Source organism: Peromyscus californicus, unplaced genomic scaffold, assembly GCF_007827085.1.
Source record: "Peromyscus californicus insignis strain IS unplaced genomic scaffold, ASM782708v3 Scaffold_20__1_contigs__length_68692818, whole genome shotgun sequence".
NCBI lineage: Eukaryota > Metazoa > Chordata > Mammalia > Rodentia > Cricetidae > Peromyscus > Peromyscus californicus.
In genome coordinates this window covers 46,967,432-46,983,632 of record NW_026294503.1, presented here as the reverse complement: position 1 = coordinate 46,983,632, position 16,201 = coordinate 46,967,432, and the positions used below count along the sequence as shown (strand labels likewise).

Below are 16,201 nucleotides of genomic sequence, written 5' to 3'. Positions count from 1 at the left end.
AAAAAAAAAGAAAGAAAGCAGGAATAACAATAACTATAATCCACCCTGACTAACAAGGGAATCTTGACAGGCTCACAGGATGCTCAAACCCTCAGAAAGAGAGAACTCTTGGTGACCCCAGAGCCAACCACTCTGCAACCCACCCCCCATCATCTTAATACCAGGTCGACTATAAACTAAGCTCTGTGGGACCAGGTCTCATTTCAGACTTGTATCTCTGATTTGTGGAACGCATATGTCCTTACTGAAGTGAGGATCGTATATATTTCCTGTTGCTAACTACTGGGGGGGGGGGCAAGAAAAGCTATAAATATAAAATTACATGCTCTTTCTCAGCACTGTAATGCACTTGCTTTTTTTTTTTTTTTTTTTTTTTTTTTTTTTTTTTTTTTTTTGTCTGCAGGGTCTCTCAACATAGCTCTAGCTGTCCTGGAATTCACTATATAGACTGGGCTGGCCTCAAAATCATAGAGTTCTGCCTGCCTCTGCCTCCCGAGTGCTGGGATTAACTGTGTGCACCACCAGGCCTGGCACATGCTTTCTAACAGTAGAAGAGCATCATTTAAAAATTAAGGAGTAGAGTTTAGTAACAGACACTTGTTAGCATGTGTAAGGTCTGAGGCAGGGGAGAGCTATTAGGGAAAATTCTAATACCCTTCTTCCACGGCCACAGGGATAAAATTACACAGTGCCTGTAAGTCAAGTACCACATTACAAACATCACCTGCATATTATTTCATTGCTACTCATTTCAACGTTTTCTTCAGATGAATCTATTAGTTTTATAATGAAACACACTGTCTTTTTACACCCAAAATAAAGGTGGCAGCAAGAATAACATGGCTAAGGGCCTGAGGGCTAGCTGAATGGTCCCCCAGGTCCAGGCTGCCTGTGGAGAAGAGCCTACCATCATCATAGGAATACACTGGGAGTCACAGGCACTGAGAAGAAATTCTGAGAAGGCCTCCAAGGTATCTTCCTTCTCTGCACTGGGAGCTGTGAAGGGATTCTCCTGGGCGGAAGGCTCACCTTGGAATTCCACAGCCAACCTGAGAAATCAGTATGTATGCTTATTAACACCCATGCACCATGAGAGAGGATGTACCCTCTTAGACTGAGCTCAGAATTCGGGGAAAGTATTCCCACCCTCAGATGGGGGCGATTTTAAGAGTCCTCAATGAGGAGAAGTTCAGGGCTTTAATTAGCCCTCCAAGTCCCTGCTGCCACATCACATATGGCTCCCTGTGTTTACCCCCAAGCATCTCGTGCGATCTGCTAACACATCTCTTTGCCTTTCCCAATGCTCCTCTGCCTGCCTATAATACTTTTCTTGGATTCTATACAACTTAGAGAATTCATGTATATACTCAAAAGTGTCCCTTCCCTCAGAGACTGTCAGCTCCCTGCTGGCAGGAGTCATTCTGACTTATCTTTCTATCCCCAGGTCTGGCACACAGATGTGACAAACATCTGTTTATGTGAAGCGTGTTCAGAGAAGAGTGACAGCATTAGGCTAGTTTCAGGGAGGAACAAAAGTGAATAAGGAATAACCTCATGAGGGCTGCAGAGATGGCTCAAGTGGTTAAGAGCACTGGCTGCTCTTCCAGAGGACCCAGGTTCAATTCCCAGCACCCACATAGTGACTGACAACCTTCTGTAACTCCAGTTCCAGGAGGGGATCTGTTTCTCTCTCTCTCTCTCTCTCTCTCTCTCTCTCTCTCTCTCTCTCTCTCTCTCTCTCTCTCTCAACAGGGTTTCTCTGTGTAGCCCTGGCTGTCCTCAAACTTAGAAATCTACCTGCCTCTGTCTCCCAAATGCTGGGCTTAAAGGTGTGCATCACCACCACCTGGCTTGATACCCTCTCTTAGCTACCATGGGCAATGCATGGACATGGTACACATACATACATTCAAGCAAAACACCCACACACATAAAATAAAAATAAATAAAGCTTAAAAGATGTTTTTAAAATAAACTCATGGTCCAGTAGCAGAAGCATCACCAGGATGCTTTTGGGAAATCTAGAACCGTCCAACCTCTAGCTACCCGTCCTGAAACTTCCTCCACATACCCCAAGCTTTTCATAGTTCTGAAGAGCCACAGAGGCCAGGTGCTGCATTGTCCTTTGCCTAAGCGCTGCCAGCCCCTACTCTCCAGCCTCAGGCTGCAGAGGGCCCTTACCTGCAGGCATTCCTAAACCCCTCCAGAGTGCTCAGGAGGAATTTCCCCTTTCGAAGAGTGGCCTTCTCTGAGTTTCTACTGCCAGCATGGCCCTGGGATGAGGAGAGGAGGGGAGCTCATGAGTCACACACCCACTCCATGTGCCAGTCTAGGTCTGGATGCTACAGACCTCTCCCTCCCTCACTGCAGCCTGTCCTTCACATATACCTAACTTTCCAAGGGATCTTAGGTATATCCTCACAAATCTGAGTAGCTCATTTAAAAATAGCAGAGGGGATAACTTTAACCCCATGTGCCTAAGCACCTCAAGAATGGCTCTTGGTCTAATATATATATATATATATATATATATATATATATATATATTATATAGAAAGCTGCCACAGCTGGTGAACAATAGCCTAAGTAGCTGTAATGCCCACATTGTTGCTCAATAACACAAGAAAATCCTCACCCCAGCTGGTCTGAGAACTATAATCCTGAAAAACATAACACTAATAATGAGAGTATCTTTCCTGATACATAAGTCTATGAACCATTAAAAGCCAGTAATTACAACATAGTACACATCAGTCAGATTCTTTCTAAGATCCTAAAGCATCCAGTATTTAATAATGTTGTGAGAATCTTTACCATGCCTACAACCTAGGGCTAGGAATGTGGCTTAGTGTGGAGTATTTGTCTTTTACTCCTGAAGCCCTGGGTCTGATTCCCAGCAGCACAAAAATAAACAAACAAGTAAACAAAAACAAAACAAGAAAAATGATGCAATTAACAACACTCGGATAGTAGTTAAATTATTTTGAGACATTACGTAGCCGAGGCTAGCTTCAAACTCTTCAATCCTCCTACCTCAGCCTCCTGAATATAAGGGTTACAGGTATGAGCCTTGCTTGCTGAGGTACTTCGAAATTTTGGTCTTTAGAGAAAAGTGTTTAACACCCATGGCTTCAGTTTCTTCATCAACAATCAAAGTGGAGATAGTTACCCTTAAGCCCATAAACTGGCTCAGGAGATAAGATGATGTACAAATAGCTTTTCTGAAAACAAATTGGAGAGCTGGAGATGCAGCTCAGTGGTAAAGTGCTTGCCTAGCACATACAAGGCCCTAGGTTCAATCCCCAGTATTACAACATGAAAGAATTTAATAAATTAAGATAGGTATGGTGATGCATGCTTACAGTCTCATGGCAGAGAAAAAAGACAGACAGACAGACATTAGAGCAAGGGGCTCCAAAAGACGCATGGTGGCAGTTCACTCACCAGGGGCCTCCTGTTCAGTGGGGTCTGGGAAAACTCCATACATCGACTCAGCATGGCTTCAAGCAAGGCCCGAAGTGCTCTGTATTGCACAGGTAAAGAGCTCTGATGGTCCTTCCTACACCCACGGAGACAAGAATAAGCTCAGGGAGGTGAGATCGCCCTAAAATCCACACCCCCAGGGTTTGGGGCACTGGGATGCCCAAAGATGACACACAGCTTCTGCACACGCTTGCCCTCTGCACCCACCAGTTTCCTCTGTGGAAGGAAGAGAATAGCAGAGAACATCACAGAATGACTCTGGGGACCACGTCAGGCAAATCAGCGAAGGGGGTAAGAGGGAAGGCCAGGGAACAAAAAGGGACACACCTTCTGACACACTTTTTTTTTTTTTTTTATGAGCTGTTAGTAGAAGGAAGGGGCCACCCTGCAGTGTGGGTCTTCCTACCTACATCAATCGTGGCCGTCAGGACAGTTCTTGGGTGAGGCTTCCTATTCAGGTGACTCTAATTTCTGGCAAGTTGACATTAAACCAACCACCATACTTAGGATATTATGAGAATTTGTAATTCAATTGTGTACAGTTGTTTTTTGTCTTTTTGTTTGTTTATTTTGGTTTTGGTTTTTGGTTTTTTGAGACAGGGTTTCTCCGTGTAGCCCAGGCTGTCCTGGAACTCATTTTGTAGACCAAGCCGGCCTCGAACTCAGAGCTCGGCCTGCCTCTGCCTCCCGAGTGCTGGGATTAAAGGAGTGTGCCAGCAGCGCTGGGCTCAAATGCGTAGTTCTTGAGTGTGAACTTTGTAGACAACAATGTCTTGTCCTAATGTTAGAAGATTAGACTGACCTGCAAATCTGAAACATCTTAGGAAGACTCTTGCCTTGTCTCAGCTTGGTGGTGGTTGCCAGCAATCTTTGGCATTCCTTGGCATTGCTCTAATTTCTGCCCATCTTCACAATGGCATCTTCCCGCTCCTCGTATCCATGTCACTGTGTGTCTAAATTACCCCCTTTTGAAGTTGGATTGATTTTTATATAGGAATGTTTTGGTTGCATGTATTTATGTGCATAGCATGTGGGGCCCGGTAACTTTGGGTGCCAGGAGAGGACATCAGATCCCCTGGAACTGCGGTTACAGACAGTTGTGAGCTGCCATGTGGGTGCTGGGAAGTGAACCTGGGTCCTCTGCAAGAGCAGCCAGTGCTCTTAACCACTGAGCCATCTCTCCAACCCCAGGCCTCCATCCCAACCTTTTTGAAACAGGGTCTCACTCTTAGTTTGGACTGACTCAGAATTCACTATGTAGCCCAAGCTAACCCAAAACTCTCAGAAATTCTCTTGTCTCAGATTCCCAAGTACTGAGATTACAGGCATTGCACCATCAGGTCTGGATGGGGTTTTTTTTGTTGTTGTTATTTTTTTTTTGAGAGGGTGTCTCAAGTAGACTTCAAACTCTCCCTATGTAGCCTAAGATGGTCTTGAACTGCTGATCTTCCTAGCTCCACCACCCAAGCTAGGTAATCGCCACCACTGCAGCTTATAATATAGACAGTAGTCACTGAATTTGCAACCCCTGCCATATGACTTTATCTTAACTTGACAATATCCACAAAGCTCTATGTCTTAAGACATACTCACGGGTTCTACATAGACATGACATTGGGAAGACTCTATAAAACTCAGTATAGTACGCTGGGCGCTGGCGGTGCACACCTTTAATCCCAGCACTCGGGAGGCAGAGGCAGGCAGATCTCTGTGAGTTCAAGGTCAGCCTGGGCTACAAAGTGAGATCCAGGACAGGCTCCAAAGCTACACAGAGAAACCCTGTCTTGGGGGGAAAAAAAACCCCTCAGTATAGTAACTAGGGAAAACTCTAATCTCTCTTTCGTGGGTTCTTTCCGAACACTGAGTGATCTATTTGGCCTTCTAGTAAGTTCTCAGTCAACTGCACATAGTTCAGGCTTGGCTTCTCCTTCACTTCTGGAAACCTTTTGTTTTCTTCTTTGTTTGGTTTTTGTTTTGTTTTTCGAGGCAGGGTTTCCCTGTACAGCTCTGGCTGTCTTGGAACTCACTCTGTATGTAGACCAGGCTGACTTTGAACTGAGATCCACCTGCCTCTGCCTCCCAAGTGCTGGGATTAAAGGTGTGCTCCACCACCGCCTGGCCTTTGTTTTGTTTCTTGAGACAGGGTCTTAGTATGTTGCACAGACCATTTCTTTAAAAATTATTGATTGCTGTGTGTGATACATGTGTGAGTAGGTATGTCAGAGGAGTGTGGAGGTCAGAGGACAGCTTTCAGGAGTGAGTTCTCGCCTTCCAACGTGGTTTTCCGGGGACTGAACTCAGGCCATCAAGCTTCTGCAGCAAGTGCTTTGATCCATGGAGCCATCTTGCCAGCCCATGCAGATGGGTTTTCCCTAACCTCAAGTAACCTTGCTGCCTCGGCCTCCAAGTGGCTGGGATTACAGGGGTGCGCCACCATGTCGATATTGGACCTCTAACTTTTTCCCTACAGTGATCATCAAGGCCCGGGCCCATTATATTTGTTGGGTGCTGTTTGTTTGTTTGGTTTTTGGCACCTCACTTTTTTCATTCTCCCTTCTAGCTGTGTTTCCCCGAGCTTCTGAACCCTTCCATCTCGGAGGGACCACTTCAGTCGACATTCTGGGGGACAGAGTCAATCCCTCAGCATCGTGCAAATATTAAAATATTAAGGACCCACTCACCTCCCTCCCCAACTCTCTCGGAAATTCTGACCAAACAGCTTTTCTGGTGCTGCTCACTTCTTGTAGCCTGCTAACAGAGCTAACGGCTGCACCCCACCCCACCCCTTCTCTCTCTCTCACACACACACACCCCCACCCCTCACACTGTGCTTCCAATCCTATCTTTCCACACCCTGCATTCCCTCATCCCTCCTAGCACAGCTCAAATACCACCACCTGCTTGAAAGCCGCTTCCTGCCTCTCAGAAGCACAGACCTCCTGTGGGAGACTTCTGCCTTTGCACAGGAGTCTAACTGCTGTCACTTTTCCTCTGTCTACGCCTCTGGCACCATGTGGGTTTACTCATCTCACCCACCCTGGGATTCATGCTCCAGATTTAGAGATTCAAATCCAAGGAACCACAAAAGGAAAGAGAGATAGGCTCAAGTTATTGTCATGTAAATGTTATTTTTTTTTTGTTTCAATTTTTAGAACCACCCTGGAGTCAAATCACAAAGATTTAAATATAAGGAAGAAACTATAAATATTAACAACCTTTACAATGTAAAAATAAAGTTACAGCTAACTGACCTTGAAAAGTAGACGGGAGGGCTTGGTGGGGGGTGTGGGGGCTGAGAGAATGAGAAGCAACAAATATTGCTTCACAAACCACAGTTGGCTGATCGAGGTGGGACATGCTTGCATAATCCCAGTACTCAGAAGGCTGAGGCAGGATGCTAAGAAATTCAAGGTCATCATCTGCTACACAGCAACTCTGAGGCCAGCCTGGACTACACCAGACCTTTCCCCAGAAAGAACCAAACAGAAGCCGGGTATGGTGGCAAAAGCCTTTCATTCTAGCACTCAGGAGGCAGAGGCAAAAGGATCTCTGTGAGTTCAAAGCTAGCCTGGTCTACATTGTGAGTTCCCGGACAGCCAGGGCTGTGTAGAAAAACCCTGTCTCAAGTTTTTAAAAAAGGAGGAGGAAGGGAAGGAGGAAGGAACTAAAGAAATCAGGTGTGGGGCTCATGCCTAATCCTAATACTTAAAAAGCAGAGATAGAAAAATTATTGTTTGAAGTCAGCCTGGGATAGAGTGAATTTTAGGCCAGCCTGGGCTACAGTAGGAGACCCAGTCTCGACAAAACAACAGTAACAACAAATGATAGTGAGGAGGAGAGTGATACAAGAAAGCCTCCCTAGAAACTCCCTGGCTTCCACAGCCCCTCGGGCATGTTCAGTTCCGCCTGCCTCAGCCTCTCACCTCAGAAAAGCTGAAATGGCCCTCAGAGCTTCAGCGGCTACGTCTAACACGGGGCTGCTCACCGCCTCCTGGAGGGCACGGCTGGCATCTCTGCACATGGCTGAACTTGTGAACAGCCTGACCTCCTCTGGCTGCCTAGGAAATGGTAGATGAGAAACGAGGGAATGAATCATCCCCGGGCCCACCAGGAATAAATGTTCCCCTCTCCTTTTCCAGTTCCACCCCCACGTCTCTGCTTACCGAGTCAGAATTTCAGCAAAGAGCAGCAGGCCCTGCTTATGCAGTTCGGTGTTGGTCATCTGCAGGCTTCCCTGGAGGCTCCTCACCACGGCCTCAATCCCTACCTCGGGAAAACAGACCACAGACAAGGGGTCGGTGCTCTGTGGTTCTTCCATTAACCACCCAGGAGGGGTGATATACTCTAAACAGAACCTACAAGCTATAGGACCCTCGTGAAATGACCCTGACAAGGTCGAACCAATGCCATAAGACGGGGACTATCATACAGTGATAGAATGCTTGCCTCGTGCTAAAGGCCTGGGTTCAAGCACCAGCATGGCGGGGTGTGTGTGGGGGGGGGGAGGAGACCCAAGGACATGCCCTCATCTATTTAATTCTGTTTCCCCTACATCCACACAGACTCAAGCACTCAACCCCTACTGATTAAGTCACATCTTTCCCACTTAGCACACACGAAGAATCAGGTCCAGCCTCTGGTCCTCCAGAAAGACCTCCATCTCCATCCAGGAAGACCTGTGAACTGCGTCCCCTAGGAGCTCTTTTTGCTTCTGTTTAGGAGACTTTGAATTAACTTGTACTAAAATTGCCTATTCACACCTCTCTTCCTTTCTTGGGAGCAGAGACCATATTATATATGTATTTCTAAACTTCCTGTCTCGAACCCAACATAGATGAGAAACAGCATACAAAAGTTGGATGGGTAGTGGTGGTGCATGCTTTTAATCCCAGCATTCAGAAGGCTGAGGCAGGCAGATCTCTGAGTTCAAGACCAGCCTGGTCTACAGAGAGTTCCAGGACAGCCAGGACTACATAGAAAAACGCTGTCTCAATAAAATAAATAAATAAAATTTAAAAAAATTAAAAAACAGAAAGAAAGAAAAAGAAAATGCCCCCACAGGCTTGTGTCCGGGCAATCTGGATGGAGGTTTTTTCTCAGCTGAGTCTCCTCTTCCCAAATGCTAGTTTGTGTCAAGTTGACAAAAATCTAACCAAGAAAAGCTCGAGTTGCAAATGGTTGTGAGCTGTCCATGGGTCTTCTGAAAGAGAGCACACGCTGTTAACTACTGAGCATCTCTCCAGCCACCAAATCTCTTTTCGCCCAGCTCCACCAAAGGCCCCTTCTCTCCCTCCCAGACCAGCCCCATTGTGTCCGGCTCAAACTGGACTCTCTGAGCAGAGGTGACAGGGAGGGTGAAGTCAATGGACAGAGTGGCTGGAGGGCCCTATTTAACCAACAGGTCAGCAATGTAGCTGCCCAGTCTAGTTAAGTGACAGCCTGAGTTCCAGTGCTAGGCACTGTCCCACTGGGTGAGCATGGCTGGCCTTGACTCCCAAAGCCGAAAGGAGACATCTCATCAGCCCCTCCTCTCCAGATGGAGGCACTGGGGTTCAGAGAAAAGGGCCAGCACAAAGTCACACACACTCAGCAGACAGGACACTGGTCACCTCTCAAGTAGGGACTTCTCCATAGCACTTGTGACAGATAGCATGGGTAATGTCAGCCCAGTCATCCCTGCCAGAGCCTATCAGAGTCATACTCCCAAGCCCAGGTCTTCTGCAGACCAGAGCCATAGTGACTAGCCTACCAAGAGAAATTCAGAGGTCCAGTGACTTATTCAATGTCATACAGCACCCAAAATGCTCTCCTGTCACCTGCCAAGATAGGCCTCTGACCTTGTCCTGCTGTCTCCCGGGTCCTCTAGCCTTCTCTTCCTCAAAAGCTCAAACCTCAGCCACACCAAAGGTTTACCTTCCTTGGAAAGCCTAACAGAGCTGGGCAGTGGTGGCGCATGCCTTTAAACCCACTACTCAGTAGGCAGAGGCAGGAAGATCTCTGTGAGTTCCAGGACAGCCTGGTCCACAGAGTGAGTTTCAGGACAGGGATACACAGAGAAACAAAAAAACAAACAAACAACAACAACAAAAAAGACCAAAAAAGAAAAGAAAAAAAAAGAGGAAGCCAAGCATGTGAGAGAGGTTTCTGTGTGACAGTGTCTCACTCTATAGCCCAGGAGTTTTTGAACTCCTGATCTTCCTGCTTCCTCCTCCCAAATTCTGGGATTAAAGGTGTGAGCCACCACCACCGGGACTCTATGGTTAACTAGTGGCTTAGCTCTGCACTCTGATCTCCAGACAAGGTTTATTTGTTAGAGCACACACAAAATACCACCACAGTGCTTGATGTGAAGCTAGAATTCATTTAGCGGCTAATAAGACCGCCCTTCCCTTGAGGAAGAGTCTCAACAGGACCAACTAGATATCAGTGTTTACACATGGAGTGAGTCTGAGCCCCACCCCCTAAAGTGGATGCCAGCCCCTCCACCGACTCCGTAGCTGGAATCCAACTTTAAACTGCTGGCCCTGAACCCGGAGTCAGCGCAGGGCCCACACTACCAACCATACACGGTGTGGCACTTGGAAAAGAAGAGGGGTTCTTCTGCCAGGAGGATCAAGCAATTGTAGCTGGACCACACAAGCACTTCGCTGGAGGATGAAAGATGCTCGAAGAGGAACTCTGGCCAAGGAGTGAGAAGACAATAAATGACAGCTGGAGGTCACGGTCCTTTAAATGACATGAGACTGAACTCTACCTCTTCTTTCTCCTTGTGTCTGCACACACACACACACACACACACACACACACACACACACACACACACACGTCTCCATCAGAAACTGCCAATTTGCAGATAAACCTTCAACGTGTTCTCAGGGTCACGAAGGTATTTCTTTTTTTTTGTTGTTGTTTGTTTTTGTTTTTTTTTGAGACAGGATTTCTCTGTGTAGCTTTGCGCCTTTCCTGGATCTCGCTCGATAGACCAGGCTGGCCTTGAACTCACAAAGATCCGCCTGCCTCTGCCTCCCGAGTGCTGGGATTAAAGGCATGCACTACCACTGCCCAGCGGTATTTCTTTTTTTTTTTTAACAGATGGGTAAACTGAGGACCTGAAAAAGCCACAGGAACAGTGAAGGCCATTTCTGCTTGGCAGACTGGAACTTCAGGTTTTCAAACTCTCAGGAAGAGCAGATGGGCACCAGCACAATTTAGAAAGGGGGAGCTTTGAGAATCAGTCTCCGCTACACATCACATCTCTGCCAATGACTATTCTCGTTGATTTGGAATATCATTTCCCTTCCCTGAACCTTAATTCTCCTCAATTATCATTTACAACCCTTCAAAGTTGAGTGCGTTCCACATCTTCCCGCTTCCTCTATCGAAAAAGGTGTATCTACTCACATTGGTCTGGTGAGTACCGTGTAATTGTCTCCATGTATATAAGTGTGTATCTTTTCTAGGAAAAATCACTTTCCTAAACCATAAAATAATGATGGGCTGGAGTGCAGCTTGGTGACAGAGTGCCTGCTTAGTATGTGCAAGGCCCTGGTTTGAAACCCTGAACCACAAAAAGTAAAATAACCAAGACAGGCACCAAAACATTTGACATCTGCAATAATCGCAAGGCTTGTTTCCTGGCCCCTCAAAGCTCCTAGACGGACATTTGCCCTTCTTGTCTCGGGTCTTTCTGCCACTCCCTGAAGGTCGAATGAATGACAAACATCAGTAAGAAACTGCTCAAGTCCATCAGAGACTAGGAAGTCTACTTCACAGACAACTGATCTTAGCCCTGCAGGGTGGGTTATCAGAGATCTTCTGACAGAACTGCTGCTGCGACCTCACAGCTCTAGTCACAATTCTCGAGGCCCCAGAGAGGAAGAGGAGAGCTTTCCCATACCTGGGATGTCAGCATGAATGAAGGCAACAGCATGCTTTGCAGGGGAGTGGATCAGCACTGCAGTTATACAGTGGGAGCTAGCCACCTGCAGGATCTCGTCTCTGGAGAGCAGAAACTGGAAAAAACAGTGAAAAGTGTCCCAGTCACATCAAGAAGACCAGAGGCCCCAACCTACAGGGCTCAGGCAGAAGCCGAAATCATCAGGGCTCCCATGTCATAGTACCTGGCAACAGAGGAACAATTATAGATTGTGGAAATGAATCTCTGTTAACACAGTGAAAAACAGAAGGAAGAACTGAAACCCCACCAGTGACAATTCTCAAAGGAACATCAACTCAGAAACTGGGATTCATTAGCAAAAGCTCCTCTCTGGTTTGGGCATTTCTTTAGTCACGTGACGCAAGGAGAGAAGATTCCACCACTCTGATCTTTGCTTTTCTGAGTGTGTCAAAAAGAGTTAACGTAACTAGCCTAAAGCTATTGCTCTTGGAGAGACCTGTCTGCAAAACTGAACTCTGGCTGGGTTTGGAACTCGGGTTTTTTGGAGGTTCTACTGGTGCAGAACCAATGAGAGTAACTTCGACTAAACTATGTGAACATGTTTCTGCTGAGCAGCTGCTGTCCTTCCAGGAGCCCAGAAACTTAGGCTAGGGGAGGCAGAGGGTACCTTCATGACCACCCTGCTCCAGGCAAAACTCTAGAACATAAAGACCCCCCTCAGTAGGCAACATTTCCCAGCTGTTTTCACAATGAACTGTTGGAGGAGCTATAGCACCCCGGGAGAGGACTCTAGAAACCTCTGTCCAGTTTCCCTTGGACCTCCCCACATGTGCCTTTTCCCGTTTCAATTTTGTTTTGCAGCCTTTCGGTGTAACAAGTTGTTGCCATATAACTAAACACTCAGTCCAGTCCAATGAGTCCTCTCAGCAGACCGTCAAACTCCGGTCCACACAGACGAGAAGAGGCAAAGGCAAGGTCAGACAATTGTAAATTTAGAGGTCTTCCCACAACTAAAGTATCTCATCAAAACCTGGTTGTTTTGAGGGAGGCTGTTTTTGATTTTGCTTTGTTCTTTAAGGGTTTGGGGTTTTGTTGTTTTGGGTTTTGTTACTGCTATCATTGTTGTTTTGAGAGAGGATCGATCTCATGTGGCCCAGATAATCTTGCCTTCCTGACCCTCCTGCCTCACATGCTAAGCCACATGCTGGAGGACTGAGCTGCGATCCCTGGCCCACCACTACCTTTTTGAGCACCAGAGGCAGAGAGGTCTCTCTTGATGGCCGCTCTGCGCTCTCAGCATTCTCCGCCAGCACAGACTTGTTCATGATCACGGACACGAAGAGATCGTACTTCAGCAACTGCCTTAGCAAACCTAGGATGCAGAGGGGTTGGGTGAGGCACCAGAGTCCTCCCAAGAGGGCCCCTCACATATCCTGAGAGACTTCTCAGGGTCTCTGTAGACATGAAGTATGGTTAGAATCCTTAGGCCAGCCTAAGCTATATACTGAGACATTGTCTCAAATGCAGGAGGAGGAGGAGAAGGAAGAGAAGGAAGAAGCAGCCTATGTAACAAGCAGGGAAACTTGAACTTTACCCTGGAGGCCAGAAGAAGGCATAGAGGATTTTCTGACTAGGAAAGTGACTATATGGGAGATGAAAAAAAAAACCAAACTTCTATTTTCCTCCATCTTTTTCTGCCGAAGACATCATTCTTAAGGTTCCACACCAAATCTAGGCACCCCGCATACACTCTACGACTCTTCTCTCCCAAACTTGCCTTCTGCTCTCTCCAATGCAGCGAACCCCCCGCTTCACCTGCACCAGCCAGCATCTTAAGTCCTCCAATTCAAGAGCTTCTTCCTTTACTCTCTGACACACTGTCTTACCCAGGCAGTTGAACTGCAGCTCCTTGGTCTGGGCATTGTCCAGGGTGGAGAGGAAGAGGGGACACAGCTTCTCTCGGAAATGGCCTGAAAGCATCTCAGCCGCTGTGGGCGAGGAGTAGAGCTTCCCATAGAGGTAACAGATGGAAGCCTGCACTCCCTCGTTGGGGTAAACCAAGCCTCTCAACAGATGCTCCATCAAGTTGCCTGTCCAGAAAGCAACCAAGAAGCAAGGAGAAATCTTCTAAGTTTTATTTTAATGTTGTGCCTGCGGGTGGGTTTGTGCATGGGAATGCAGGTGGCGGCAGGTGCCCAAGGAGGGCAGAAGAGGGTGTCAGATCCAGAGCTACAGGCAGCTGTGTGCTGCGGGATGTGGGTGCTGGGAACGGAACTTGTCTTCCTAACTGTTAAGCCATCTCTCCAGCCACAAACAAGGGATCTCACATCAGGTACCACACACTCCAAACTAGAGGCTGGAGAAATGGCTCAGAGTTCAAGAGCGCTTACTGCTCATAAGGAGGACCTGAGTTCAGGTCCCGGCACCCATATCAAGGGGCTCGCACCACCTTAATAACCCCTGCTCCAGGGGATGTGATACTCTCTTTGGGTCTTCAGTGAGGCAATAGTGATTTCCCAAATTCCCTACAATAAATGCTTCCTAAATGCACAACCAAAAGAGAAAGTCAAATCTTAAAGGATAGCCCTCTGGGGGATATAGATTTGCACGTCACTGATTTTTTTTTTTTTAAGTGCTTCTGAGTCTGTGAGTAGTGGGTAGAGGGGCTTGCCTGAAAACCTAAAAACCTGAGCTTGACCTCTGGATCCCACAAGCTAGCAGAAGAAAATGACACCCAAGAGTTGTTCTCTGAACTCCACAAACTCTCTGAAACATGTACACACCTGCACACAAGTGTGCACCTTCACACTCTAAATAAATAAAATGCGCCGGGCGGTGGTGGCGCACGCCTTTAATCCCAGCACTCGGGAGGCAGAGCCAGGCGGATCTCTGTGAGTTCGAGGCCAGCCTGGGCTACCATGTGAGTCCCAGGAAAGGCGCAAAGCTACACAGAGAAACCCTGTCTCGAAAAACCAAAAAAAAAAAAAAAAATGCAAAAGTGCTTCTATGTCCCAGAATTAAGTTATCTTTCTACCCAAAAGGAAGGTCATGATAAGCCCTTAATTCATTTGTGTAATGCACACCTCTAATTCCAGTACTCAGTAGACTAAGGAAAAACTGTGAGTTTGAGTCCAGGCTGCACTATGTAGTAAGACCCTGTCTCAAGAAAAAAAAAAAAAAGCCCAAGACCAGAGTCAAGAAACTGGCTTTTTTCAAACTGACATATATAGAGCACATTCTGCAGATGAAAAAAACAAAACTGAAGCGTACGGAAGGAAAGTAATGCCTTCCCACGTGTGCATACACAGTAAATACAAAGGAGGTAGAGGGAAGAAGCCACCCTCTCCACAGGAAACTTACCGTGCTCCATTACCAGCTCATCCGCCAAACCAGGGATGGCATCCACCAGCTTGCCAAGAAGAGTCATGGTGGCCAGGCTGCTTCCCATGGAGGGCATGCTACACAGCTAGAGAGAGCGAACACATGCCGTCAAGAGTCATGGCCGACCTCCCCAGGGTAGAGCCTGCCATGCATGCCTCTCTCACAACTGGCTTTAGTTCAGTCTCCGTCTCCCCCATTCAACTGGGAGCTCCTGGAGGAAAGGACCAAGTCAAATTCCTCTCTGAGGCCTCAGAGCCCAGCTTAGCACATTGTTGTGGAATAGCAGTTGAAGATGTGCTACATTCATTTATGCCGTGGAACGTTTGTTTAATGATGCAAAGATGTGCTGCATTCTTTTATGCTGCATTGGTTTAACTCTGGGAAGCTGCGTTACTGTGCCTGTCTAAAACACCTGATTGGTCTAATAAAGAGCTGAACGGCCAATAGCTGGGCAGGAGAAAGGATGGGCGGGGCTGGCAGGAGAGAGAGTAAATAGAAATCTGGGAGGAGAAGATCAAGGATCAAGAAAAGGAGGAGGGGAGGAGGACATCGTGGCCAGCCACCCAGCCACACAGCCAGACATGGAATAAGAAGAAACGAGTAGTATACAGAATAGAGAAAGATAAAAGCCCAGAGGCCAAGAATAGACAGGATAATTTAAGAAAAGCTGGCAAGAAATAAGCCAAGCTAAGGCTGGACATTCAAAAGTAAAAATATGTCTCTGTGTATTCATTTGGGAACTGGGTGGCGGGCCCCCAAAGATCAAAGAGTAAAAACAAACAAACAAAAAAAAAAAACAAAAAAAACCAACTACGGTACACGCTTGTTAAACTGTATTAATATTAACATACTTTGTCTGGGGATGTAGCTTGGTGGTTGAACACTTGCCTAGCATGCTTGGGGTCCTAGGCTCAATCTACACACCACACACACACACACACACACACACACACACACACACACACACACACACGTACATGTTTTAAAATGCAAAATATATAAATAGGTAAGTATTTTTTTTGGCCTCCTTCAGAACCAGAAATGGGAAGATAAGAGTTGGAAACCTCATAAAGATAAAACACTGACTCTAAATGTACATACCTACATATTTTAGCTACCATTATTGAACTCTTTTGTGGATGTAGTACTGGGAATTGAAAACAGAACCTCACTATGCCCCTGAACGATATCCCCAGCATAATGAATGAGTGTTGCATGACTAGAGTAATCATTTTTATTTTACTGACCTTATGATAGATGCAAACCTTAATTGTTTTGTTTTTTGAGATCTCACGTTGCCCATGCTAGCCTAAACTCTCTATACAGCTGAGACTGGGTATAACAGGCTGTACCACTATGCTCAGTTCTTATTGAACACTCTGTGTGGCAAGCACTGTATTTTGTGCTTTACAGGGAGAGCAACCTTTTCCACGGCATAGG

At 46.6% G+C, this 16,201-nt stretch overlaps 1 protein-coding gene across 1 annotated transcript in view; it reads right to left on the bottom strand.

Moving 5' to 3' along the window:
- The window catches only part of Mei1 (meiotic double-stranded break formation protein 1), a 61,420-nt gene that overhangs the window by 30,580 nt on the left and 14,639 nt on the right, over positions 1-16,201 (bottom strand). Inside the window, exons 5-14 of the mRNA XM_052748438.1 lie at positions 14,741-14,846; positions 13,267-13,470; positions 12,622-12,752; positions 11,381-11,495; positions 10,045-10,161; positions 7,647-7,746; positions 7,407-7,541; positions 3,445-3,559; positions 2,182-2,273; positions 908-1,049 (exon numbers count right to left, since the gene is read on the bottom strand). Of these exons, the coding sequence (XP_052604398.1) occupies positions 908-1,049; positions 2,182-2,273; positions 3,445-3,559; positions 7,407-7,541; positions 7,647-7,746; positions 10,045-10,161; positions 11,381-11,495; positions 12,622-12,752; positions 13,267-13,470; positions 14,741-14,846 (1,257 nt within the window). The remainder of the gene's footprint in view (positions 1-907; positions 1,050-2,181; positions 2,274-3,444; positions 3,560-7,406; positions 7,542-7,646; positions 7,747-10,044; positions 10,162-11,380; positions 11,496-12,621; positions 12,753-13,266; positions 13,471-14,740; positions 14,847-16,201) is intronic.